This window comes from Scyliorhinus torazame, chromosome 8 (assembly GCF_047496885.1).
Source record: "Scyliorhinus torazame isolate Kashiwa2021f chromosome 8, sScyTor2.1, whole genome shotgun sequence".
Taxonomy (NCBI): Eukaryota; Metazoa; Chordata; class Chondrichthyes; order Carcharhiniformes; family Scyliorhinidae; genus Scyliorhinus; species Scyliorhinus torazame.
Window position 1 is genome coordinate 151,194,487 of NC_092714.1, and position 27,412 is coordinate 151,221,898.

General features: G+C 47.3%; 1 protein-coding gene across 7 annotated transcripts in view; it reads left to right on the forward strand.

Annotated features, from left to right (window-relative positions):
* The window catches only part of mcf2la (mcf.2 cell line derived transforming sequence-like a), a 343,346-nt gene that overhangs the window by 199,840 nt on the left and 116,094 nt on the right, over window positions 1-27,412 (forward strand). For all 7 annotated transcript variants that reach the window (XM_072514367.1, XM_072514366.1, XM_072514368.1 and 4 more), the window contains 6 exons: window positions 4,593-4,709; window positions 7,347-7,496; window positions 10,511-10,635; window positions 15,298-15,412; window positions 16,998-17,117; window positions 17,996-18,187. In XM_072514367.1, the coding sequence (XP_072370468.1) occupies window positions 4,593-4,709; window positions 7,347-7,496; window positions 10,511-10,635; window positions 15,298-15,412; window positions 16,998-17,117; window positions 17,996-18,187 (819 nt within the window). The remainder of the gene's footprint in view (window positions 1-4,592; window positions 4,710-7,346; window positions 7,497-10,510; window positions 10,636-15,297; window positions 15,413-16,997; window positions 17,118-17,995; window positions 18,188-27,412) is intronic.

Here is a 27,412-nt window from a genome sequence, read left to right on the forward strand (position 1 = left end):
CAAGACGGAGAATCCCAGAGACGGAGAATCCCAGAGACGGAGAATCCCAGAGACGGAGAATCCCGCCCATTGTCTCTTTTACTAATTCATGGATGTGGGTGTCGCTGGCAGCATTTATTGCCCCTCCCTAATTGCCCTTGAGAAGGTAGTGGCGAGCTGCCTTCTTGAACCGCTGCAGTCCCAGCAGTGTAGGTACACTGTGCAACCCACGCCTGAATATTCAGTATCTGAGGAATTGCGAATGGTGCTGAAGATTGTGCAGTCATCAGTGAACTACCCCATTTCTGTCCTTCTGCTGGAAGGAAGGTAATTGATGAAGCAGCTGAAGATGGTTGGGCCAAGGGCAATACCCTGAGGAACTCCTGCAGTGATGTCCTGGAGGTGAGATGATTAACCTCCAACCATCCCAACCATCTTTCTTTGTGTCGAATATGACTCCAGCCAGCAGACAATTTTCCCTCTGTTTTCCATTGACTCCACACTTGATGGCACACTTAGTTAAATGCTGCCTTGGTGCCATTGACAGTCACACTCACCTCACCCCTGGAGTTCAGCTCTTTTATCCATGTTTCAACCTAGGCTGTAATGAGGTAAGGAGATGAGTAACTCTGGCAGAACCCAAACTGAGCATCCGTGAGCAGGTTATTGCTAAGTAAGTGCCGCTTGACTCTTGATGACCCCTTCCATCACTTGACTGATGACTGAGAGTAGATTGATGGGGCTATAATTGGCCTGGTTGGATTTGTCCTGTTTCCTGCATCCAGGACACACCTGGGCAATTTTCCACATTGCCAGGTAGATGCCAGTGTTGTAGCTGTACTGGAACAGCTTGGCTAGGGGTGCGGCAAGTTCTGGAGCACAGATCTTCAGGACTATTGCAGGAAGAGATTACAGGTAGTGTCTTGAAATGGATAGAAAGCTGGTTAGCAGACAGGAAAAAAAGGTTGGAATAAATGGGTCTTTTTCCAATTGACAGGCAGTGGCTAGTGGGGGTATTGAAGAGACCTGCTAGGACCACAACTGTTCACATCATATATTAATGATTTGGACGAGGGAACTAAATGTACTACCTCCAAATTTGCAGATGATACAAAGTTGGGTGGGAGGGTGAGCTGTGAGGAGGATGCGGAGTTGCTTCAGTGGGATTTGGACAGGCTGAGTGAGTGGGCATATGCATGGCAGATGCAGTACATTGTGGACAAATGTGAGGTTATGTGATAACAAATGTGATAGCAAAAATAGGAAGGCAGATTATTATTTGAATGGGTGCAAATTGAGAGAGGTGGATATTCAGAGACCTTGGTGTCCTCGTATAACAGCCGCTGAATGTAAGTGCCCAGGTACAGCAAGCAGCAAAGAAGGCAAATGGTATGTTGGCTTTCATAGCGAGAAGATTTAAGTATGGGAATAGGGATGTATTACTGCAATTGTATAGGACATTGGTGAGGCCACACCTGGAGTATTGTATTCATTTTTGTTGTCCTTATCTGAGGAAGGCGATTCTTGCTTTGGAGGGAGTGCAGCAAAGGTTCACCCGGCTGATTCCAGGGATGGTGGGACTGTCATATGAGGAGTTAAGATTATGTTCATTGGAGTTTAGAAGAGTGAGAGGGTATCTCATAGAAACCTATAAAATTCTAACAGGATTAGACAGGGTAGATTCAGAAAGAATGTTCCCAATGGTGGGGGAGTCCAGAACTAGGGGTCATAGCTTGAGGGTAAGGGGTAAACCTTTTAGGACTGAGGTGAGGAGAAATTTCTTCACCCAGAGAGTGGTGAATCTGTGGAATTCGCTACCACCGAAAGTAGTTGAGGCCAAAACGCTGTGTAATTTCAAAAAGGTATTAGATATAGCTCTTGGGGCTAAAGGGGTCAAGGGATATGGGGAAGGCTGGATCAGAATATTGAAATTAGTGACCAGCCATGATACAAAATTGGCTTGACGACAGAAGACAAAGAGTGGTTGTACAGGGTTACGTTTCAAACTGGATGGAGTCTTGTGACCTGCAGTGTGCCTCCGCGATCAGTGCTGGGTCCACTGTTATTTGTTATTTATATTAATGATTTGGATGAGAATTTAGGAGGCATGGTTAGTAAGTTTGCAGATGACACCAAGATTGATGGCATATTGGCAGTGAAGAAGGTTATCTAGGGTTGCAACGGGATCTTGATCAATTGGGCCAGTGGGCCGACGAATGGCAGACAAAATCTAATTTAGATAAATGAGAGGTGATACATTTTGGTTGGTCGAATCGGGGTAGGACCTACTCAGTTAATGGTAGGGAGTTGGGGAGAGTTACAGAACAAAGACGTCTAGGGGTACAGGTTCATAGCTCCTTGAAAGTGGAGTCACAGGTGGACAGGCTTTTTCTGTGTTGTATTATTCTGTGATTCTGAAAGGTTACCTTGCTCATGTTTGACCTGATGCAATGAGACTTCATGGGGTCCGGAGTCGATGTTGAGAACTCCCAGGGTAACTCCCTCCTGACTCTATATCACGGTGCCGCCACCTCTGCTGGGTCTGTTCTGCTGGTGGGACAGGATATACCCAGCGATGGTGACAGTGGTGTCTAGGTCATTGTCTACAAGGTATGATTCCGTGAGTATGACTATGTCAGGGGGGTTGCTTGACTTGTCTGTGGGACAGCTCTCCCAACTTTGGCACAAGCCCCCAAATATTAGCAAAGAGGACTTTACAGGTTTGGGCTGAGTTTGCCATAATTAGTTCCAGTGCCTAGGTCGATGCTGAGTGTTATGTATGGTTTCATTCTTTTTTATTGACATCGTAACAGTTGAATACAACTGAGTGGCTTGCTAGGCCATTTCCTTGGGCATTTAATAAATTAGTAAGATTTACACTCATGTCCCTAGAGCATTAGCCTGTGGGCCTTAGGAATACTAGTTCAGTGGCATTACCACCACGCTGCCCTCTCCCCTCCTTGATCGCCCTTTTGCGAGCACTATTTCCCAATGTGATAACTCTTTGGCCATTTTAGGGTCAAGTCGTTCTATCACAGTACAACCATGAGCAACCAGTTGGACCACACGCTCTCTCCGACAAATCTCACATTTCATTATTGCTGTAAGTCACAGACGACTGCCCCTATTTTCCATTCTGTCTACCCAGTATTACCTCCTTTTTACTAACACGTGTTCCTTGAGCTGATTGAGTGCCAGGAGATTGAGAGGCAGATCACTGGACATTTGGAGCCTTTGAAGAGAGAGCTGACACTCCCTCTCCTTGATGCTGTCACCCTTTACAAATCTGCTATGCCCCATCTTGAAACAAGAAGGTTTGTGAGACCTTGACAGAAAGCTCCCCTATGCATTGACACCAAAGGGGATCGAAGGAATGTGTGTCAGGATCACTGTCCTGCAAGACAGCAGCATTTTCTACCGCTCCTGACAGCACACTGGCAATGGGCACAGACATTTGGGCTAATAGTTGGCATGAGGACCAACCCATTGATCTAAATTAATAACTGACAACCCAGAGTTTTGCTTTCTTTCGGGTTCTTTGTGAGAAACCTATGGAAACAGTTGGGACTGCCGATCCAAAAGTCAGAGGTGCCCCAAGAACCACCTTGCGATGCCCTTGTTATTGCTGATGGGCTACCACACTTTCCAGGGATTTCTGCGTGGACTGGCAGTGTTATCGATGCAGGTGGTGCAAATCCTTTATCCAGTGTCCCCCACCACGTGTATGGACGCCGTCTTCATATTAATGCTCCTTGATTATCTCTTCTGAATACTGCCCTCCAGTGAGGTGCGCCTGGTTCTTCCTCTTCCACTCCCTACCGCTCTGCTCATTGGAGCTATATATGTCACTGTGTGATTTGCCTTCATTCTCTCACTATTTGCATACTCATGTGGCTGTATCAAGATATGTGAATAAGCACAATGCCACAATGGAGTTTTCAGCCTGGGGCAACATTTTGTTTTTTGCAGCAGAGGCGATTTTCAGACTCGTCATTTGAATGTATTTGAATGTACAACAAGCTACATATATTAATGCACAAGACCATGTTCTTTGCAGACGAAAATAACATGCACACACATTGTGCCTGTTTCCGCTAATCAAAATATGTGACAGCTATTTTCTGGTTATTTCCTCCAGGCCTTTACCAATCAGAGTCAATCTGCCTGTTTTAATTTTTTTAACAATACTTGGCAGTTGACTGTCAGTGTCTATTAACTGGTGCATTCCCCATGGCAATGCCTCTATCAATCTGAGTCCACTTGCCAACCAATTAGCACTCTCTTCTCATATAGTATAAAGTTGTTGTTTCCCCTCACATTGGACTTCTTGCAATTGTCCTGAGAACTGCCAGATGCAAAGCTTCGGCAAATTGTATTTTTTTAGCAATATTCAAGTTCTGTATCACCAAATGGCTATTAAGCATTATTCCTTTTTAAAAATAATTTGAGTTTTAAATCACACAATTTTCTTCATTTAGTTTCACAAGCCATTCGCAGTTTTTTGAAAAATGCTGACTGTTTAGGAGAAATGTAATTGATTTATTCTCGTTAAGAAACCTTTGATGTTTGCAGTAAATTAGAGACTCTGTATTTATGAGAGTCTTCTCTTGCAGATCATAATGCTGAATTCAGTAACAGAATTACATAATTACATTGACAAAACTCAGCTGACGCAGGAACTTGGAGGTACCCTGGAGTATTCCCATAATCAGTGGTTCTGTCATCGGATAGTGAGTAGCAAATAACATTTTTTTACACTAACAGATCTCCTATTGTATTACTTATGATAAACTGGAGGATACAAAGGGCCAGATTTTTCTGGAATGGGGAATCTAATTACATGCCCCCATCATTGGACTTGTTTGTGCATATTTAAGTTTGAAGATTTTCTGGGGCACAGCTCAAATGTGCCGGAGTGCAGGCTGATCACAGTGCACCCAAGACCTCTGGGACTGTGGGTGAATGATGGAGCCAGTTTATCACCCAAAGCAGTGAGATTTATGATCGAGAAATAAACCAATTAACCTGAGGGGCCTGAGTTAAAGTGGCGATTTCAATGTGAAGTCAGGTACAGAAAGAGAAATGACGAGAGGGAAAGAAAGATAAAAGACAGAAAGGAAGAGTAAGATTTTTTTTTAAAGTTTAAAATTTGGCAATTTTAAAATCTCCAAAAACAATTCACAACCTGAAGGAAAGATGGTCCACGTTTATAATTGTTCATGTTATGGGCCAGAGGGCTGATTGGCAAATAGAAAGAATGATCATGTCATTAAAATTGTACTTCAGCTTTTAATAGCTAGCCTTACCTTTCAGTGGCAAATTTATTGGGCTATTAATAACAACTTTGTGAAAATCACAGCATAATTTTGTGGCATTAAGATGCCATTTTTGCAAAGTATCGGTGAAGTGATGCAAATTAGGCACCATGAATGTCTTTCCCACCCCACTGTCCATTGAAGCCCTTAAGTGGGCAATTAACATCTGGATTTGTAAATTAGTTCCCATTAAGCTAACTGAAACTGAGGGCTCCTACTTAATTACACTCTTTGTAACATGATAATTGTTGGCGCAATGCCATTCCAGCTCCAAACGGGAAGAATTCAAACTCTTGAGTGTCATTCTTGTAGGTGGTAAATTCTTCATCGAGATTGTTAAAATTTAGAATGTACCTTTTAAACTTAATTTTCCTTTCTGTCTCTTAATCCAATTTTTCTTTCTCTCTTTCTCTTTGGGTTTTATTTTAACTTTGTGTGGGTGGATGGTTTTTGAGTGGGTTAAAATCTCACTCTTTGCTTTCTATTTCTGCACAGGAGTTTTGCAGTTTACCTTATTTCCTCCTTGTCAGTCCTCCATTTCTTTCTGAGTGATTACATTTCACGGGTAAGGAAGATGCGTTGTTAGCATGCACTATTCACTGAGGTCCCACGTACCTGGTTGTCCTCGCTGTGCACTTAGCAGCTCAACTTTGCAATACATTACAATGCAAATGATAAACTCCTAACAACAGGGCATGTCTCAAATAAAAGCTAAAATTGTTGAGGCTTAAATACGGTGAGTCATTATTATTAAAGTTTGCACATCAGGCCAGTTAGTGAGATGGCTAGTGTGGTATAGAATGATGTCAACAGAGTGGGTTCAATCGCTGCCCTGACTGTGGTGGTTCATAGAGGTGTGCCCCCTCACCTTGCCCCATGACTAGTGGAGTGGTGCCCCTCTAGCTATGGAGAGAGATGCCAATGAACCTTTGGCAATTGTGACTAATGACCTGACATCAGGTACCAAAACCCAGGTATGTCATCAGTAATTGACGAGTGTAGCTATATGAAAAAATGAAAAGAACTGGGAGATCTTAAAATAGCAATCGGTGAACTTCTGAGGTTTAGTACAATGAAGAATGAACCAAGTTTGTCTCTCTTTTCTTCGTATCTTCTCTCTTACTGAAATACTCACTTATTACAGAATAAATACTACAGAAGGTGGCCGCTCGACTCATTGTGCCTGTGGCAGTGTTGTCCTCACCCAAGTAACTATATATTGTGTAATTGTAGTACCTATTGGCAAGCTATTTGACCATGTGAGGAACACGAGTGACCCTGGATAATATTTAAAATCCCTGGCCCCCACCCCCCTATCTAAAGGACAATTTGTAAAGCACATGATCTTTCACTTATTTTATAATACTTTAGTACAGCATTGGAGCAAATCAACATCAGCAGCATTTATTAACGGACATGTCTTCAACTCCATTGACTAGAAATCCATAAAGCAATTAGCACCTCATACATCTAGAAGAAATCAAATGTTTTGTGCATTTTGATACTAACGCCACAAGTCATAGAATCTCTACAGGGCAGAAGGAGGCCATTCAGCCTATTGACTCTGCACCGACTCTCTGAAAGAACACCCTACCTAGGCTCACGCCCCAAGTTATCATCATATCCCCTTAAGACAGTAACCCCACCTAACCTTTTGGACACTAAGGGGAAATTTAGCATGGCCAATCCACCTAACCTGTGTGAGGAAACTGGATCACCCGGAAGAAACCCATCTAAACACCGGGAAAATGTTCAAACTCCACACCCCAAGGCCGCAATTGAACCAGGATCCCTGGCACTGTGAGGTGGCAATGCTAATCATTGTGCCACTATGCCGTGCTTTCAGCATTTAGTCTGAGCCACATTTTCGTTTGCATTCAAGCAAATGTTGAGTAAGCCATAATGAAAATGTGGCTCACACTAAATGCATCCCTTTACTGAAAGCTCTCACAGTAGCACGGCATATATATATCACACATATATAACATACCCTGTGTTAACATATTTAGCCTGATTCATTCTAATACATATTTACTATGTCCTCTACATTAGGGTATTGAGAGTTTTGCTGTAACTGTGAAGGAAACTGCACAAATGCTCCAGAACTTTGGGACAGAATTGGCTGAAACGGAACTGCCAAATGATGTGACAACTACTCTGGGTCTTTTAACAACGCACACAGAAAAACGAAACAACATGAAGGTAAAGCATATGTATGGCCGAGGGATTGTATAACCACATCACATGCTGGAATGCATACGTCCAGTGAAGAGACTAGATAACCTACCATGTTGTTATCACATTGTGTATTGTGATGTACTGTGAGGAAATGGCACGGCCACAAGCCATTTGTGACACTGGACTGCACTGGTAAACGTTTGTGTGATAAAGATCATCAAAACTCAAATTCATTGAAACAATAAGGCAAGAGCTCTATTTAATTCTTCAACAACCTCATAATAACAGGAAATAGCAAACATTTTTTTTTCAATGGCAGCTTTACAAAGACTGTATTGGAACGCACATCCTACACTATGTAACATTCATCACTTGGTGTCCTCCAGCGAGGCTGCACTCATATCTTTCTGAGCGGTCTCTATGTTGAGAGAATGCCCCTTCTCATGTTGTAACAGGAATTGTATAATCAATCTTTCGTTCTTTATGACCTTGTCATGTTAGATCAACATCTAAAATCAAAAGGAGACTGCGACACGTGTTACTGCAGTGATGGAAGCCTTAAATATCTGCCAATTTTGTACATATTTGGGATTCATGATGCTTCACCTTTCAAACAGTTTTTTTAAAAATCTCAGATTTTATAAAGATTAGCATCACCATCTCTTAAATTCAAACACAAGCTTGTACATGTAACATTCATCGCAGAAAAGTTTCAGGACATCATGCAAAAGACATCAAATGAACAAAACTATAATCACATCCCATTATAATCCTCTGACTGGAAATGCTATCAAAAGAATGACCAGACACACACTGCGTGATTCTTCGCAAGCCACATGTCTCTCAGTGACAGGAGGCACTGCGCCGTTCGCTGGCAGTGGGTTTCTCTGTGCTCACTGCTATCAATGGGAATTCCCATTGATGCCACCCCATGTCGCCGGGAAACATGTGGGCGGGGTGCGATGCCGGCAAGACCAGAGCATCTGCCATCAGCGAATGGCCAGAGAATTCCGGCCACTCTTTCGAAAGGGAAACAAACTGGATCAGTCAGGTTTTCACTTTCACATCAAGCCTATCCTGATAAAGATTGTTATATTCTTGATCATGAGCTGCAACAATCTGCAAGTACACAAGAATTCAGAGCAGGAGTAAGCTATTTGACCCCTCGTGTCTGCTCCACCATTTGATAAGATCATGACTGATCTGATTGTGGCCTTAACTCTGCCAAGACTTTTCTCCCTTTATATATTGCCAGTCTTTGTAACGCATCAATATCATATTTTCAGAGTTATTGGCTGCACTCTGATCACATTGTTTTCCAATCATTTTTTGTTTCGACTGCGTTTTAATCAATTATCTTAATTGCAACAAAGATTAAATGTCACATGTTGGTGTCCATTTTTAATTGAAACTAAAGTGCAATTGAATCGCAGCAAATTGGGTATTGCTTTAATGTGCACAGCATCATCGATTGTATCTTTCATATGCAAATTGTAAATCAATCCTAATGTTCTTTACTCCGACTTTCATATCCAGTCAATTTTAAACGTAATCACTAAAATTTCTCAGTTATTGAAATAAAATATTGGCATGCTAACTTTGTTGGGTGAAACTGGTGGGTTTGTGAATTTGGCTATGGAATACACAGAAAATGATTTTCATTGAAAGTAGAGAAGCAATGGTTGATATTCTTCTACTCCACTTTTTCTGGACCCTCAGCCTATACCTGCCATAGTGTGGTTCGCCCATACTCTTTTTGAATTCAACACAGTGCATTCGATGTAATAAGTATGTTGTGGATATTTCAAAAAGTTCTCCCATGGGGGTGATGTGTTCTGGAACTGAGGATGAGCCAGTTTCAGATAACATATCTTCGACAGAAAGCATTAACACTAACATCAAAATCAGTGTGAGGATTGAAATCTGTGACAAATTTTCACACTGACTCCGATATTGGAGTGGAATCAGCAACAAATCTTCACACTGACTCCAAGATCGGAGTGAAATCAACAAATCTTCACACTGACTCTGATATCAGAGTGAAAGCAGCAACATTAAGTTTTCTGAGTTAGAAAATACTAGATTCCTGTAACTTAAGCTGGAGATCTGATTTTGCCCCTCAGGACGAGATTCTCCGTTGGCCATCGCAGAAATCGGGAATGGCGATCAGGCTGAGAATGGCTCCCGGCGGCGAAATCGCGGCAGGTGTCAGATTGGCATCGGGTTGCGATGCTCCACCCCCTCGAAATCGGCATCATCGAGACCCGCATCACGCACAGTCGCAACCCCATTGGAATGTCATTAGTGAGCCCACTCGCGATGCTCCGTCGCCGATGGGCCGAGTTCCCGACGTCACGGGCCACATGTGGTCAGCGGTCGTGAGCCTGGAGTGGCGACCGCGGAGAGAGAGTGTGCGTGCGGACAGTGTCCAGCACCGTCACACTCGGCCATGATCCATGCCGCTGGCTGAGGGGTTTCTGCCAGGGCTGGGAGGAGTGGTTGGGGGTGGCCAGGAGGTGGGCTGTGGTGAGCAGGTACGCGGTCCAGCACAGCCGGCGCCATCATTTCCGGCTCGATCAGTGCGTGTGTGGGGGTGTAGGCGTACGTGCAGCTGCAGCTTGTCAGCCCTGCGCATGTGAAATGAAAAAAATGAAAATCGCTTATTGTCACAAGTAGGCTTCAAATGAAGTTCCTGTGAAAAGCCCCTAGTCGCCACATTCCGGCGCCTGTTCGGGGAGGCTGTTACGGGAATCGAACTGTGCTGCTGGCCTGCCTTGGTCTGCTTTCAAAGCCAGCGATTTAGCCCTGTGCTAGCAGCACCGACCCGGTGATTCTCCAACCGTTTTCCACGCATTCCGCAGGTGTTTCACGCGGCGCCGGTGCTAGCCCCTCACCGGTAGCGGATTCGGTGAGGGTTTCGAGCCAATTTTCCCATCGTGAATCATCAGAGATCCTCCATTGGGGTCAGCACTTAGCCTCAGGAAGGAAGAATCCAGCTCTCAGTTTTTCATTGTTTTTTACTCTCTCTCCTCCAAAAGGACGATATAAATAATGCACGAAGCCATGGCACCTCACTCCTCGCTAGAATTCAGGAACCACTTATCATCAATCCAGAACATACATTCAACACAGATGAATTGGATAATCAGACTACTGTGGACAGGTGAGCTATGGGGGACACATACCGCATGTTGAGGCCAAGTCATTAAATTGTAGAACATCAGTTGCTCTTGCTCTTTCTGTCATAGCGATCATGTCTGAGAACGATGGTCGCAAATAAAGGCCCTAAGAGCTCATATCTGAGGCCAGGACCAGTGTATCTGGATCCTGACCTCTTTTGGGAATGTGTACAACAATGCTACCAGAGGAACAATTGTAGTGTGCTAATGGAGTGTCTCAATGTTAGTACTGCCTGTTTTACAAAGTATATAACGTGTGTAACCTAGATGGAGCTAGTCTGTTACAAAGTGACTCAAAAATCAGAGCTGATTATTTTCTGAACCTGAAACAGAAATTACTGGAATCAAACAGTAGATTAGTCAGCATATGGAAGGAGAAAAACGCAGCCAAATGTTTGTGGCATTGTCCTCCATAAAAATTGGGTTGTTCCAGCAAGATGTGGGAGATGATGGACCCCATTGTGGTTCCCAGTGACCACATCTGTAGTAAGTGTTGGTTGCTTGAGGAACTCCGGCTCAAGAGTTGAATGATCTGGCTTCTGAGCTTCGGATGCTGCGACACATCAGGGAGGGCAGAGGTACTTGAACACTGTGTTCCAGGAGGCAGTCACACCTCTTAGAATAACTGACTCAAATTCGGCCAGTGGTAGGGACAGTAGGGTGTGGCTGCGAGTGAGGCAGGTAGAGGGATCCAGGAGGTAGGGTTGCAGGAGCCTCAGCCCCTTTCTCTGTCCAATAGGTTTGAGATTTTTGCTCCCAGTGTGGACGGGAACAGGGACTGCAGGGACAAAACTGACCGTAGCACCATGGTACAGGGAGCTGTTTAAGTGGGGGAGAGTAAAGAAATGTAGTCGTAATTGGGGATAGTATAGTTATGGGCATTGATACTGTTCTCTGTGACCAGGATCAAGAATCCCGAAGGTTGTGTTGCCTTCCTGCCTGGTGCTCAGGCTTGGGATATCTCATCTGCGCTGCAAAACAACTTGGAGTGGGAGGGTAAAGATCCAGTTGTCGTGGTCCACGTAGGTACCAACGGCATAGGTAGATCAAGGTCAGAGGTTCTACTAAGGGAGTATTAACAGTTAGGAGCTAAATTAAAAGGAGAACCAAAAAGGTAATAATCTCTGAATTACGACCCGACCCACTAGCTAATTGGCACAGCGTCAATATGATTAAGAAGGTAAATGCGTGGCTCAAAGATTGGTGTGTGAGAAATGGATTTGTACTCATGGGACATTGGCACCAGTACTGGGGAAGAGGGGATGTGTTCCGATGGGACAGTCTTCATCTGAATCATGCTGGCACCAGAGTCCTGGCGAATCACATCACTAGGGCTGTAAATAGGGCTTTAAACGAATAGTGGGAGTGGAGGATTCAGTTGTATGGAGAATTAGAAAATCAAATTTAAAGGATTATGGTTAATGACAAAAGACATTAAATGAGGTCAAGGGGCCGAGGGCTCAGGGGAGGTTAGCATGGGTGGCACGTGAGTACAGTGGTTAGCACCAGAGTCCAGGTTCGATTCCCAGCTTGGGTCTGTGCGGAGTCTGCACGTTCTCCCTGTGTCTGCGTGGGTTTCCTCTGGCTGCTGTGTCGGTTTCTATTGGTTGCTCCGGTTTCCTCCCACATGTCCCGAAAGACATGCTGGTCGCCACATTATAGGAAGGATGAGATTGCACTGGACGGGGTGCAGAGAAAATTCACCAGGCTGTTGCCTGGGGTGGAACATTTAAGTTATGAAGGGAGGTTGGATAGGCTTGGGTTGTTTTCGCTGGAGTAGAGAAGATTGAGAGGCAGCCTGATCGAGGTGTACAAGGGTATGAGGGACATGGACAGGGTGGATAGGGAGCAGCCGTTCCCCTTTGTTGAAGGGTCAGGGATGACAGGCAGGAGGTATAGTGGGGATTTGTGGAAAAAGCTTTTCACCCAAAGGGTGGTGACGGTCTGGAATGTACTTTCTGGGAGGGTGGTAGAGGCGGGTTGCCTCACATCCTTTAAAAAGTACCTGGATGGGCAGCACAGTGGCGCAGTGGTTAGCATTGCTGCCTCACGGCGCCGAGGTCCCAGGTTCGATCCCGGCTCTGGGTCACTGTCCGTGTGGAGTTTGCACATTCTCCCCGTGTTTGTGTGGGTTTCTCCCCCACAACCCAAAGATGTGCAGGTGAGGTGGATTGAACATGCTAAATTGCCCCTTAATTGGAAAAAATGAATTGGGTACTCTAAATTTACTTTTTTAATAAGTACCTGGATGAGCACTTGGCACATCATAACATTCGAGGCTATTGGCTAAGTGCTGGCAAATGGGATTAGGTAGGCAGGTCAGGTGTTTTTCATGCGTTGGTGCAGACATGATGGGCCGAAGGGCCTCTTCTGCATTGTATTATTCTTTGATTGACGATTGCTGTGGAAACCCATCTCATTCCCAGACCAGACTCCAACTGTTGCTAGGATACTGGACAGGAGCCCCAATATTTTATTTAATTTGTAAGATTTGAGGAAAGGATACGTCACTCCAGAAGTGATTCTACGCACAAATAGGGATATGGACTAAATAGGAATAATATGCTACTTGTTATGGGCCAGGGTTTAGAGAACCCCAAAGTGTATCATGGAGTTCACCTAACCAACAACTTTTATTAGATTGTGGTCTGGGGAGCACACAGCCCACTCTACAGGTGTGGTACAGCAGAAATGGAAAAGTATTTTTTAAAGCAAAACAATGTTTATTCTATGAACACAAGTTAACCTTTCTAAAACATACAGTGAACATCTTAGCAACCAGTAAATCAAATACATCCCCCAAAGAATACAACACTAAGTAATCTGTATGCTTTCCTTTTTGACATCCAGAACACTTAACAAACCTTTAAACAAACGCACATCAGGGTTTACATTCATTACTGAAAATATTTATAATTCTGAATTCACCAAATGATTAAGAGATAGTCCTTCATGGCAGGCAGCTCAACAGTACAGCTACTTTTTCTGCCTTCAGCTGCAACACACTCAAAAACGAAACCAAAAAGACAGACACACCCAAGCTTTTCTCAAAGTGAAACTAAAAAGCAGAACCAGATCTCAGCTCCACCCACACTCTGACATCACTGCAGTAACATGAGCAGCCAAACATTTCTTAAAATGACATTCTCATGACATATTAATACTAACTTTAACAGCGTTGAGAAAATAGCTCACAATTACCAGTTAAATAATGCTTACCAATAACATGAAACACTAACGTCAAACTGTCATATTTTATACCCACTTAAGCAAAGCCTACCTTGGGACAGCACGGTAGCACAGCGGGTATCACTGTTGCTTCACAGCTCCAGGGTCCCAGGTTCGATTCCCAGCTTGGGTCACTGTCTGTACGGAATCTGCACGTTCTCCCTGTGTCTGCGTGAGTTCCCTCCGGGTGCTCCGGTTTCCTCCCTGGGAAAAAGCATCTGAATATCCACACTGTTCATGCCACTCATACTTTGTAAACTTTCTTTAGCTCGCCCCTCAACCTCCAGCGTTCCAGTGAAAACAATCCAATTTTATCCAACCTCTCCTCGTAGTTAATAGCATCTAGACCAAGCAACATCCTGGTAAACCTCCTCTGTACCCTCTCCAAAGTTTTTACATCCTTCTGGACCAGCTGGTGAAGATAGTCAAGAAGGCATACAGCATGCTTGCCTTCATCGGCCGAGGCATTGAGTATAAAAATTGTCAAGTCATGCTGCAGCTGCATAGAACCTTGGTTCGGTCACATTTGGAATATTGCGTTCAATTCTGGTCCAGAAGGATGTAGAGGCTTTGGAGAGGGTACAGAGGAGGTTTACCAGGATGTTGCCAGGTCTAGATGCTATGGGGAGATGTTGGATAAAATTGGATTGCTTTCACTGGAACGCTGGAGGTTGAGTGGTGAGCTAATGAAAGCTTACAAAGTATGAGTGGCATGAACAGTGTGGATAGTCAGATGCTTTTTCCCAGGGTGGAAGAGTCGATTACTAGTTTAAGGAGAAACGTTTAGAGGAGATGTGCGAGGGCAGTTTTTTTACACAGAGGGTAGTGGGGGCCTGGAACCCGCTGCCGGAGGAGGTGATGGAAGCAGGTACGATAGTGACACCCTGTCAAATACATGAATAGGATGGGGATAGTTGGATATGGTCCCCAGCAGTGCGGGCATGATTGGCGCAGGCTTGGAGAGCCGAAGGACCTGTTCCTGTGCTGTACAGTTCTTTGTTCATTTCTTTTCATTTCTTTACATCACTGATGTCCTGTAGGAAAGGAAATCCGCTTCTCTGGCCTACATGTGACTCCAGGTCCATAGCAATGTGCCTGATTCATTAACTGCCCTCCGAAACAGCTGAGCAAGCCACTCGTCTCCTGGGCAATTAGGGATGGGTGACAAATGCCGGACACATCCCGGGACAGAATAAAGCAAACCAAAAGCATAGCTTTTCGGCTTTGAGCATTCCTGCTCGTTCAGGACTGGGAAAACAAATGAAATGGAAATGTGGCAAGAGCTTATTTAATGATACAACACAACCTACCCAGTTCTACGGAAAGATTTACAAGTTGGTTTTTTATAACATTTATTTCCCGTTGGTCTTCAGTTGATGGTGCAAGATCTGTTTCTTATCCCTTCTTTCTGTTTGCAGGTTGCTCATTCAATTGAACGAGACTGAAGTGGCCTTTGATGAATTTTGGAATAAGCACCAGCTCAAGCTCAAACAATGTCTGCAGCTCCGACACTTTGAGCAAGATTTCCGAGAGGTGAGTGCTGAGCACAGCCCATCCCCCCTCTCCCAGCCCCTGTCACATTGTGCGTTGGGCAGAATGAGAATTCCACATGTCAAGACAGCCCCGTCTCATTGAACACAGACTGTTAATGCCCAGCGATAGTAAGATAGTAAGTGCTTGCAGCTCTACACCTCTTCTGGACTCTATTTAACATTTAACACAAATTACTACCGCAAACAAAATAAAAGTGAATGCTTCATCACACCGTTAATCGGAATGGTGCTGGAGAGCTCAATTCCCACTGTCCTGCGTTTTCCCTGAGCTCAATTTGTTTCACCGTCAAGGGAATGATTTTCTTTGCATATTTCAGGCACTAAAGAAACTCCAATGTAGTCAAGATGGGAGCTACAACATCTGTTTAAACCATCTTTAGTGCAAGGTGCCATCTTGGTATAGGGGTTGGAAGCTCGCGTGCCAGGAATGCCTCACATGACGATGGTCATTGATCTGGTGGCAATTATTTGCTGGCTCGCACTCACTAAAGAGACTGCACATGGGTGGCATGGTGGCACATGTAGTGATATGCATCACTGTATATACACAAGGGGTTAATGTAAATCACTACAACTAAGTAACCACTAGAGGGAGCACCAGAGATGTATAAATACATAGACAAACAGGAAGTAGTCTCTCTCTCTTCACAGGAACGGCAGCTGGTGAGCAGGACACAGACAGGCAGCTCAGATGTAACGTACAGTATAAGCGCTGGAGAGAGAACAAACTCATAGAAATAAAGCATATACTTCAACTGTAAGACTACGAGCTTTATTCAGACACAAGGAATAATACAGCACAGTGGTTAGCACTGCTGCCTCACAACGCCAGGAACCCTAGTTTTATTCCTGTCACGGGTGACTGTGTGGAGATTGCACTTTTTCCTCGGTCTGCGTGGGTTTCCTCCGGGTGCTCCGGTTTCCTCCCCAATCCAAAGATGTGCAGGTTAGGTGGATTCACCATGTTAATTTGCCCCTTAATGTCCAAAACGATGTGCAGGTTAGGTGAGGTTTTGGGAATAGGTTGGGTTAGTGCGCCTAGGTAGAGTGCTCTTTCGGAGGGTCAATGCAGACTCAATGAGTGCACAGAGCACCAGAAAATCTGGTCTGAAACCTCAGCTGTGCAGCTACAGAGATACACACCATTTTTCTAGCTGAAGCTGACAAAAATTATGAGAATTCTTGGCTGATTTGCTGACCATTGTTCCTAAGTAATCCAGTTCACCTGGGCACAGACCTGGGGATAATTTCCCTAACATGCAAGCAAGAGGAAAATGTGGAGAGACTTCATAAACTGGGCAAATGGAGATCGCATGTTCCAGTAGCACACAGCTTGGACATCCCCCATCCAATGAATGAAGAGATGCATCAGCGAAGTCTATCAGCAAATACTAGCAAAACATAAAAAGTCGCACATCAATTTTTAACCTGTACAAGCTGGGATGGACGTTTATTCCCTGTAATTGGAGATACCCAACATCAAACTTTGATGGTCATCCAAACCTTTGTCGGATTTGGAGAACGCACAACATTTAATGTATCTCTTTATTTCCTTTCTTTCATAGGTCAAGACAGCTTTGGATATTGTCACTGAGCGACACAGTACCTTCACAGACATGGGAAGCAGCTCCTCCCATGTGGGCCATATTGTCAGGGACCTTTATAACCTTGAAGAAAAGTCTCAGGTAATTCTTATACTACAATCCGAACCCTGTTAAAATATAATGTTCAAGTTGTTGTATTACAGGACATTTGAAACAATTTGCCAAAGGATAGATTTGGAAATGCATTACATTTAAGCATGAGGGGTCTGTTTTACTAAAGTAATTGGGGCAAATTACTGATGGCAAATTACCTTTCCAAAGAGTTTATATTCTCCCTTTGGACGTGCATGATGGTATTGTTTGATAAGTGAATAAATAAGAGATTAAAGGTGTGTTCCACAACACCAGCAGGTACACTAACGCAGACTCCCATCAAACATTCACATTAAAAGTGGGAAAGTACAGGGTTGTCTGCTGAGAATCCAATCGGGAGGAGCGTGAACCTGATGGGAAGGGAACCAGTTAATTGATAGACAAGTGCCAGGAAATAACCATCTCCGTCAATAGAATCTAACCATCTCTCATTCACATTCAATGGCACGGCCATTGCCAACCACCACTGTCAAACTGTTCACATCCTGGGTCTTTACCATTGATTGATCAGAAACCAAACTGGATGAATACTATAGCCATAAGAGCAGGTTAATGGATGGGAATCCTGCACCAATAACTCAACTTCTTGACTTCCTACAGACTGTCCACCATCTACAAAGATGACTGCAGGATTGCCAAATGGGTAACTCTCCTGAATTCTCAGTGATAGGATCACAGATTCTGTGAAAATGGGCCCAGGGTTTAACGTCACTTGGATGAATTTATACAAATAATATTTCTGTCTAGCTTTCATTAAGTGAAGCTCACCCACTTTTTAAATCGTTGAAGCAGTTCGGAGTTCAAGTTTTGAAAGGAAAACATTGAATAATTGTCTTTTGGTAAAACCTGTTGTTTGTGTGTAACAGGAAGCACTGGAGAAAGCTGAAGCCTTGGCTGCCCGAGGAGACCAGCTGATCGAGGACAATCACTACGCCGTGGATTCAATACTCCCCAAATGCATTGATCTGCGAGCTGTCTGTGACTACCTCGTCAACGGAATAAAAGCCAAGAAGGAATTGCTGAACCAATCAATGGAGTTGCACAAGAGGCTGGAACAGGTAAAAGTATTCGTGAACCACAGGGAAAATTAGGAATGGTGTCCGATGCACTATTGGGCTTTAAGTATATCTTCTGCGATAGAGTGCTTCAGAAAGCACTCACCGACTGCCATTGCTTCATGGCAAGTTACTTTTCTGAGCAGTGCTCCTCATACTGTTTAGAAACAAAAAGGGCCACAATCAAACTGAACTTTTCCTGACACACCTCAGTACAAAACACACATACTCTGGGGAGGTAACCTAAGCAGAGATAGATTCATAATCTAGTCTATTACGATCCCAGACCAAGCCTCAACAGTGGCTAGGATACTGGACTAAAACGCCAATATTTTAGTTTATTTGGAAGACTGATTCACTCTAAGAGTGGTTGCACAAAGAAATAGGGCTTTGGCATTTTAAAAACAAATCTTTATTATGAATACAATATAATTTTTTTTTTAACTTCACCGCCGAAAAGAACAACTGACAATTACCCATTAAACACTACTACTCAATTTCTCATTGAACAACGAGAAAAGAAACATACAGATCTCAATCTATCTTACTGAGGGAGAATTGTGGACTCAGCGTCAGGGAGATCAGAATTCAATTCCTCTCGCCAAAACCTTCTCCAAACACTTGCCTCTCTAAAACCTTTCAAAAATGTTGCTTTGCATTCCTTGGCACCGCCCAGCAATGACTTCATCTCCCGAAGATGAAAAACAAATTGAGCTGAATTCTCCACTGTCGAGATTCTCCATTTTGCTGGTAGTCCGGGGTTTCCCGACAGCATGGGGCTGTCCCACAATGGGAAACGGCATTGACCAGCCGGCAAAATGAGAATCCTGATGGCGTGCCGCACCAGAAGTCCCGCCCATTATTTCTGCAGGCTGCAAAGCACATTAACTCCCCAGGGACTTTCCCCAGTCAAACCACAGTCCGTTAGTCCAGACTGAAAAACACATTATTTTGTCGATTTTACCTCTGGCTGCTAAAAGCACCCAGGCCCTGCAAAACAGAATTATTTAAAAATAAAGACCACTACACTCAAACACACTCTAACCCGAGGCTTTTAACCCTTAACTTGCCCAGTATTTAGAATCCAATATTCCAAAATTCTTCCATCGTCACAAATCCAAACAGACATGTAGACTGAAGCTTTTACTCAGTGATTAAGGTCAAGACTCAGAGATTGGGGGGGTGGGGGGCAGGTGGGGGGGGGGGGGGCGGTGGATGGTATAGAATTGAAATTAAGGTTCTGTGCCTCTTGTATATTTTATATCTCTCAGAGCAATGCAGAGATGACAGCAGTTTCTATGTGTACAATTATTATTATATTATTATCATAAGTTTTATTTAGTGCTTTATAATGTCTGCTCCATGCTTCAGCTCAGGCTTCTAGTTTTTTCTACAGTTTTGTTTACTTTTCCGTAACTGCACACCCAGAGTTAACCAGCACAGTGAGCAGCAATTGGGAACAGATTCATAATCAAGCATAGAACAACTAACCATTGAATATTACAGTGCCAGGTTCGGTTCTTCAGCATTTTGAAGTCACTGGGAAGGAGGTTGCCACAGCTGGCAAAGATTGTGACACCATGGCCCTAAAACCAGGACCGGGCAGCAGTGCCAGAAAATGTTGCACAACCTCCTCAGGGCAGCCAGGGTTGAGTCACCAGCCCCGTGCCTCTGACACCAACTCCCGTCCCACGCTCATGAACCCCCCCCCCGCCGCAATACTGCCCCACCAGGCTGGCCAGTAGACAACGATGGGCATGAGCAACCCCCAAGGCCAGCCAGGATGTGTCATTCCACCACCGTGCCCCTGGCACCAACCATGTCCCACGCATCCATAGCTGCCCCTCTTTCCAGGGGGCGACCGAGCCCCGCCCGCCAGCAGTCCGCTCACATCCCACCCTTAACCACATGCCACCTGCCATGGCCAGGTGTCCCACACACACAGGCCACCAGCCACAGACTCCCTGTGCTGCTCATGTACGAATGTCTGTCACTATGCATTATCTGTCCCCCCCAGAAGAATGCGGCCCACAACCACAGGAAGAGAGAGAAGACCGGAAGGGGCCTGCCGGACCTATGGCCCCTCACCGTCGCAGAGTAGACGTGTTGGACCTGGTCAGTGGGGTTGGAGAGCGGGCAGTCACGATGCCCCTATGGCACATGTGGAACCATGGCCACCACACCATCTAACCATACGCCTTGACTTTTGTCATGCAGGGGCACCTGGCGATCAGGCGGGTCCTTCTGAAGTCCTCCGCAATCCTGAGACTCATCCAGCGATGGCAGGACCTGCTGTTGACCCGTGCCCCCTTCCGTAACCCCACGACACACCAGAATACACGTCCAGGGATGACATCAACTTTCTATCGCAGCTCTCTCCAACACTCTCCACCCTCCCAGAGACACTCACCTCGGTTGGGCATGTTAGAGAAGAGGCTCCTGGGGCATCATCTGGTGCGCACCACACACATGCTGTGGCGCATCGGGTGGAGGTAGGAACCCCCGAAGGGGTGGACGGTCGGACAGTGGGCCCGACCCCAGGGACTAGCTGCCATCCAGATGGATCTCGGGCTTCTGGAAAGGGTGGTCCCATCAATGATGGAGGTGCAGGCGCAGAGCCGAGGGCTACATGAGGGGGTGACAGCAATCATCCAGCACCTGCAAGTGCAGTTGGAGGAGACAGTGCCAACCATGCGTACCACCCAGGCCAACTTGGGTATAACAGTATCGGCCATGGGTCATGATGTCCAAGGCCTGGGGCACTTTATGCGGGCGGTGACTGAGGCACAGGACAGGGAGGCCATGTCACAGGCAGCCATGTACCAGGGCCACACGGGCACCGCTGTGGTGCTCCAGAGCATGGCCCAGTCACAACAGACCAAGAGGGACCTGGCACGGTCGCTGAGTAATGTGGCAAAGTTCCAGAGGGACGTGGCCCTGTCCTTGTGCTCCTTGGCCATGAACAGTAGACCCTGGTCGAGACAAGAGCAGGCCTCCAGGATCGGCAATGCCAGGTGGCAGTGGAGCCCCTGGACCTCACTCTGGCTGCACCCCAATCTCAGGGAGAAGCCCGGGGGCTATCGGGCATCTCGAGCGAGGAGGAGGTGATGGGGCACGTGCTGGTGACTCCTGCAGGGAAGGTGCCAGATCATCGCAGCACCTCTTGAGTTCCACCCACCTGTCCTTGGCACATCCAGGCAGACCAGAGTGGCACCATGTCACCTGGGACACCAGGAAGACTGCCCGGCCCGCCCAGGCAAGGTCGCTCCAGAGGACGGCTGCCAAAAGGGACTCTGGTCATGGCAAGATTCACAGCAGGCCGCCTCCACTCCTGATGTAGCGCCTGTGACGGACCTAGACGGAGCGTTAGGACAAGTAAGACCAGGAAGTTAGATATTAGTTAAGTTTGCATGGGTGAAGCACATAGGTTAGCATTAGGGGCTAGGGTACAATATATGTAAATACCACAGTAAACACCTGTTCACTAATTTTCCAAACCGCCTCGGTACTCTTTCTGAGGGGTGCTGGGCTGGTGCTGACGGTATGCCGGGTGGGGGCTGGGAGGCCCATTGTGTGGGGCATGGGAGTTGGTGGTGGGTATGTGGCAGGGCCGCCAGGGCAGTCAGCGACCACCCCTAGTATCATCCCCGGAGGAGCTAGGTATGTGAGGGCGCCATGAGGTAGGGCCTACCCAGTGCATGACCCACCATCGCACGCTGCCCTGGTACCCATCCCTGACCCCCCCCCCCCCCCCCCCAAGGCCCTGTTCACACCTCCGCCACCCAAGGGTTCGATGGGACCATGTGATGGAATAGCCAGCCTGCAGACAGGGATCATCCGGGCGGATGGTGGGAAGTGCTACCGAGGGCAGGAGTCCGGCCTCGTCAAATGATGCGGAGAACCAGAGCTCATCGCAGAGCGGGTCATCATCATCCTTCATCCCATGGACCAGACTCGGTGATCTTGCCAACCCAGGGCTTGTACCTTGTAGTGAAGTGGGTAGGAGTCATGGGGCGGGGTGGGAAGGGACATTTGAGCTGCCACTGGTCAGGACCCCTTGTTGGTGAACCTGGATGCGATTAGGGTGTCCCGTACGACGTGGTGGCCCTGTCGCACATGTTGAGCAGCCTCTTGTGCCTGCCCGGACCCCATGTCCTGTCTATCCTCGCCCTCCCCACATTCTCCTCCAATCATGCCTGGTTGGATACCTAAATCCATTGTCTACAGGGGTGAAAGGTGGACATGCTAGCATGGCAGTTAACCCTGTGGCCAACCAGGTCTGCCGTTGTCGAGGCACCGTACCTCTGCATCCCATTGGGCTCCCGGCGCTGGCTTCAAATTTCGGGTGACGCGTCCGCGTCGCTGGACGGAGAATCCCACCCAAAGTCTTCTCTACTCAAATAAAAGCAAATTCTGTCGAAGGATTGTTTAGATCCAAAATATTAAACTCTGTTTCTCTCCACAGATGCTGCCAGACCTGCTGAGTTTATCCAGCATTTTCTCTTTTTATTTTATATATATTATATTATTATTAAAGTCTTGTTCATTCCAGTTTCAAAATCCTATCAACAGTGTGATAAATGTTAATTACTGCCAATCAATCTTTCTGACACTGAAAATTGATTTTAAATCAACATTTTCGATTGGAATTTTCTTTTTACTTGTCCTCTTGTCGGTTTTTTTTCTCTCTCTCAGTCCAACTTTTTTATTCTGCTCTTTATTTCTCTTTCTTTTCTGATTTGAGATTGAATTCACCCGCGTTGATTTGCATTCCTGCCTCAGCCCTTGTGCTGCTCGTTTCACACTCTGTCATCTGTTTGTTTAAGGAGGTATACAGTTGATTGCCCTGCTCATTCATGCCCCAGATTTGTTGAGTTTCCTCGCTGCAATGTTATCAGCTCGCATTTCCAGCACATTGTCACGCACAAAATTCCCAAAAATATATGTGCAAGGGCATATCTAATTAACAGCAGATGTCATTAGATGCCCTGTTGCAAAAGAATCTGGTCCATTAATGAGTTTGCAGTTACAAAAAAGAGATTCAGCTTATTAGAAAAAGGCACACTCACACGGACACTGAGATGCACGCACACAGAGACAGACACGCACACAGAGACAGACACGCACACAGAGACAGACACGGGCACAGAGACAGACGGGCACAGAGACAGACGCGCACAGAGACAGACACGCACAGAGACAGACACGCACAGAGACAGACACGCACAGAGACAGACACGCACAGAGACAGGCACGCACATCGACAGGCACGCACATCGACAGGCACGCACATCGACAGGTACAGACTGAGACACAGGCACATGCAGACACAGGCACACGCATGTGCACACACACGTGCGCACACACACATGCGCACACACACACGCACACACACACGCACACACACGTGGATAGATGCACAGACACAAGCACACGCAGACAGACACAAGCCTGCACACAGACACATAAGTCAGGCACAGACACACACACATGTATTAGACAGACTTGGAGACATTTTCTTCGATTGTGACAGCAGGTAGGATTGGTAAAGTTAAATTAGTTCAATCTCCTAAGGAGCTATCTTTTCAAAATAATGTGAACCATGATTTTCAGTAGCAAGGAGCTTGGTATGATGTGAATGCAGTAAATGTTTCATTATTCAGCATGCACAGGGAAATGGATGGATCCAGTTAATCAGAAATACTGATTAATGGAGAGTTCCATACAGCAATGGAGTAATTGGAGCATGAACCAAAATACAAGCCCTCATGGAGTAAGGAGGATTATTATTGATGTACCATCAATGACTACGAGACGAATGGTGAACTATTGAAGCTTTATTGTGCTAGATGTTAAGCCTCCTGCAGCTGGAACCAAGAATGGGGGCAGCGCAGGAGAGCGTACACTTTTATACAGAGCCTGCTGGGTGGAGCCAGCAGGCCGGGATTTACTGTAATGACTGGAGTACAGTGGCAGTACCGTAATACATGTAGCGTATGATCAGTGGTACACCACATTCACCCCCTGTTTAAAAAAAGTCCAGCAGAGGTGAAGCGAAGTTACAGGTCGAGTCTATCAGGGGCTTTGACCCTCCGCCGCGATCGCCTCAGTCCCGGCTGTGCTGTGGGCGCCGATGTGGGTACCTGCGACTCCGGGAGCGTGTTGTCCTCTCCTTCTTCACCCAGTAGTGGAGCTGGTGGGGGGACGGGCGCTACCAGGGTGGGGGTGGTGGTGATAATCGCTGGTGGGAGGGGAACGGCGCAGGGGCGAGGGTGGCAACCGGAGGGGGAGGGGATGGTACCAGGTCGGGGGTGGTGGTGATGGTGGATGGGGATCCAGCGGGTGCCAGGTCCCAGAGGGAGACTGATGGTGGATGGCAATCCAGCGGGTGCCAGATCCCGGAGGGAGACTGTGTCCTGTCGCCCGTCATGGTGTGCCACATAGGCGTACTGCGGGTTTGCATGGTGGAGGAGGACTTTTTCGACGAGAGGGTCTGATTTATGGCTCCTCGCATGCTTCCGGAGGTGGACGGGCCCAGGAACTGTCAGCCAGGTTGGGAGCGAGACCCCGGAGGTGGACTTCCTGGGGAAGGCAAACACACGTTCGTGAGGGGTCTCATTGGTAGCAGTGCACAGGAGCGACCGGATGGAGTGGAGCGCATCGGTAAGGACCTCCTGCCAGCAGGAGACCGGGAGACTCTTAGACCGAAGGGCCAGCAGGACAGCCTTCCAGACCGTCACGTTCTCCCTCTCCACCTGTCCGTTTCCCCGGGGGTTGTAGCTGGTCGTCCTGCTTGAGGCGATGCCTTTGCTGAACAGGAACTGACGCAGCTCATCGCTCATGAAGGAGGATCCCCGATTGCTATGGATGTAGGTGAGGAAACCGAACAAAGTGAAGATACTGTGTAGGGCCTTGATGACAGTCATGTCAGGGCATGGGATGGCAAAGGGAAAATGGGAGTACTCATCAATGATATTGAGGAAGTACACGTTGCGGTCAGTGGAGGGGAGGGGCCCTTTGAAGTTGATGCTGAGGCGCTAAAAGGGGCGGGAGGCCTTCACCAGATGTGCCCTGTCCGGCCGGTAGAAGTGCGGTTTGCACTCCGCGCAGATTTGGCAGTCCCTGGTCACGGTCCTGACCTCCTCGATGGAGTAGGGCACGTTGCGGGCATTGATAAAGTGGAAGAACCGGGTGACAAGAGGTCGTTGTGGAGAGCCCGGAGTCGGTCCACTTGTGCGCTGGTGCATGTACAGCGGGATAGGGCATCAGGGGGCCCGTTGAGCTTCCCCGGGCGATACAAGTAGGTGGAGAGCTCGATCCTCCACCTCACGATCTTGTCATTTTTGATCTTGCCCCGCTGTGAATTATTAAACATGAAGGCAACCGACCGTTGGTCAGTGAGGATAGTGAATCGCCTGCCAGCCAGGTACTGCCTCCAATGTCTCACAGCTTCCACAATGGCTTGGGCCTCCTTTTCGACAGAGGAGTGCCGAATTTTGGTGGCATGGAGGGGGCGGGAGAAGAAAGCCACGGGTCTGCCTGCCTGGTTGAGGGTGGCGGCCAGAGCCACGTCCGATGCATCGTTCTCCAGCTGAAAGGGGAGGGACTCATCGACTGCGTGCATCGTGGCTTTGGCGATGTTCGCCTTGATGTGGTGGAAGGACTGGCGGGCCTCAGCCGTCAGGAGGAAAATGGTGGACTTGATGAGTGGGCGGGCCTTGTCCGTATAATTAGGGACCTACTGGGTGTAATATGAGAAGAATCCCAGGCATTGTTTCAGAGCCTTGGGACAGTGAGGGAGGGGGAGTTCCAGGAGGGGGAGCATGCGGTCGGGGTCGGGCCCTAGGATTCCATTTTCCACAACGTAGCCAAGAATGGCTAAGCGAGTTGTGCGGAAAACGCATTTCTCCTTATTATAGGTAAGGTTAAGGAGTTTAGCGGCGTGGAGGAATTTCTGGAGGTTCGCGTCGTGGTCCTGCTCGTGGCCGCAGATGGTGACGTTATCCAGATACGGGAATGTGGCCCCCAACCCGTTCTGGTCAACCATTCGGTCCATCTCTCGCTGGAAGACCGAGACCCCATTGGTGACGCCGAAGGGAACCCTAAGGAAATGGTAGAGGCGGCCAACTGCTTCGAATGCAGTGTATTGGCGGTCTTCCGGGCGGATGGGGAGCTGGTGGTATGCGGATTTCAAGTCAACTGTGGAGAAGACTCGATACTGCGCGGTCTGGTTGACCATGTCAGATATGCGTGAAAGGCAGTACGCATCGAGCTGCGTGTACCGGTTGATCGTCTGACTGTAGTCGATGACCATCCGGTGTTTCTCCCCAGTCTTAACTACCACCACTTTAGCTCTCCAGGGCTGTTACTGGCCTCAATGACCCCCTTCCGCAGAAGCCGTTGGACTTCCGACCTGATAAAGGTCCTGTCCTGGGCACTGTACCGTCTGCTCCTCCTGGCAACGGGCTTACAGTCCGGGGTGCGGTTCACGAAGAGTGAGGGTGGATCGATCTTAAGGGTCGTGTGGCCACAGACGGTGAGGGGGGGCTGGGGTACGCCGAATTTCAGAGTAAGGCTCTGGAGGTGGCACTGGAAATCGAGACCCAGTAACAAGGCAGCGCAGAGATAGGGGAGGACGCAGTGTCTCAAGTTACTGTACTCTATGCCCTGTACTGAGAGGGTCGCTACGCAGTACCCCCGGATCTGTACGGAATGGGATCCGGAGGCCAGGGAGATTTTCTGGGTGACGGGGAGAATTGGGAGGGAGCAGCGCCTTACCGTAGCTGGGTGGATGAAATTCTCCGTGCTCCCGGAGTCGAAGAGGCAGGTCGTCTTGTGCCCGTTGATCTGTACGGTCGTTGTAGCGGTCGCGCGTTTGCGAGGCCGAGACTGATCGAGGCTGATGGAGGCGAGCTGCGGAAGTTGTTGGGAGGGCCGATCGGCGGCGGCCAGCGTACGGCCAGGTGAGCAGGGGTCCCGGGGTGTGTTCCAAGATGGCGCCGAAGATGACGGCGGCCACAGGGCGCAGATGGCGGGCGACATCCAAGATGGCAGCACCCACGGGCCTCACGTGGCGAGCGACGGCGAACATGGCGGCGCCCTTGGATCGCACATGGGGGGTGTAGCGGTAGCGATGCTGGGCCTAGAAACGTTGGCGACTGATCGGGCCTGGCAAACGGTGACGAAGTGGCCCTTCTTGCCACGCCCGTTGCAGGTCGCGCTCCGTGC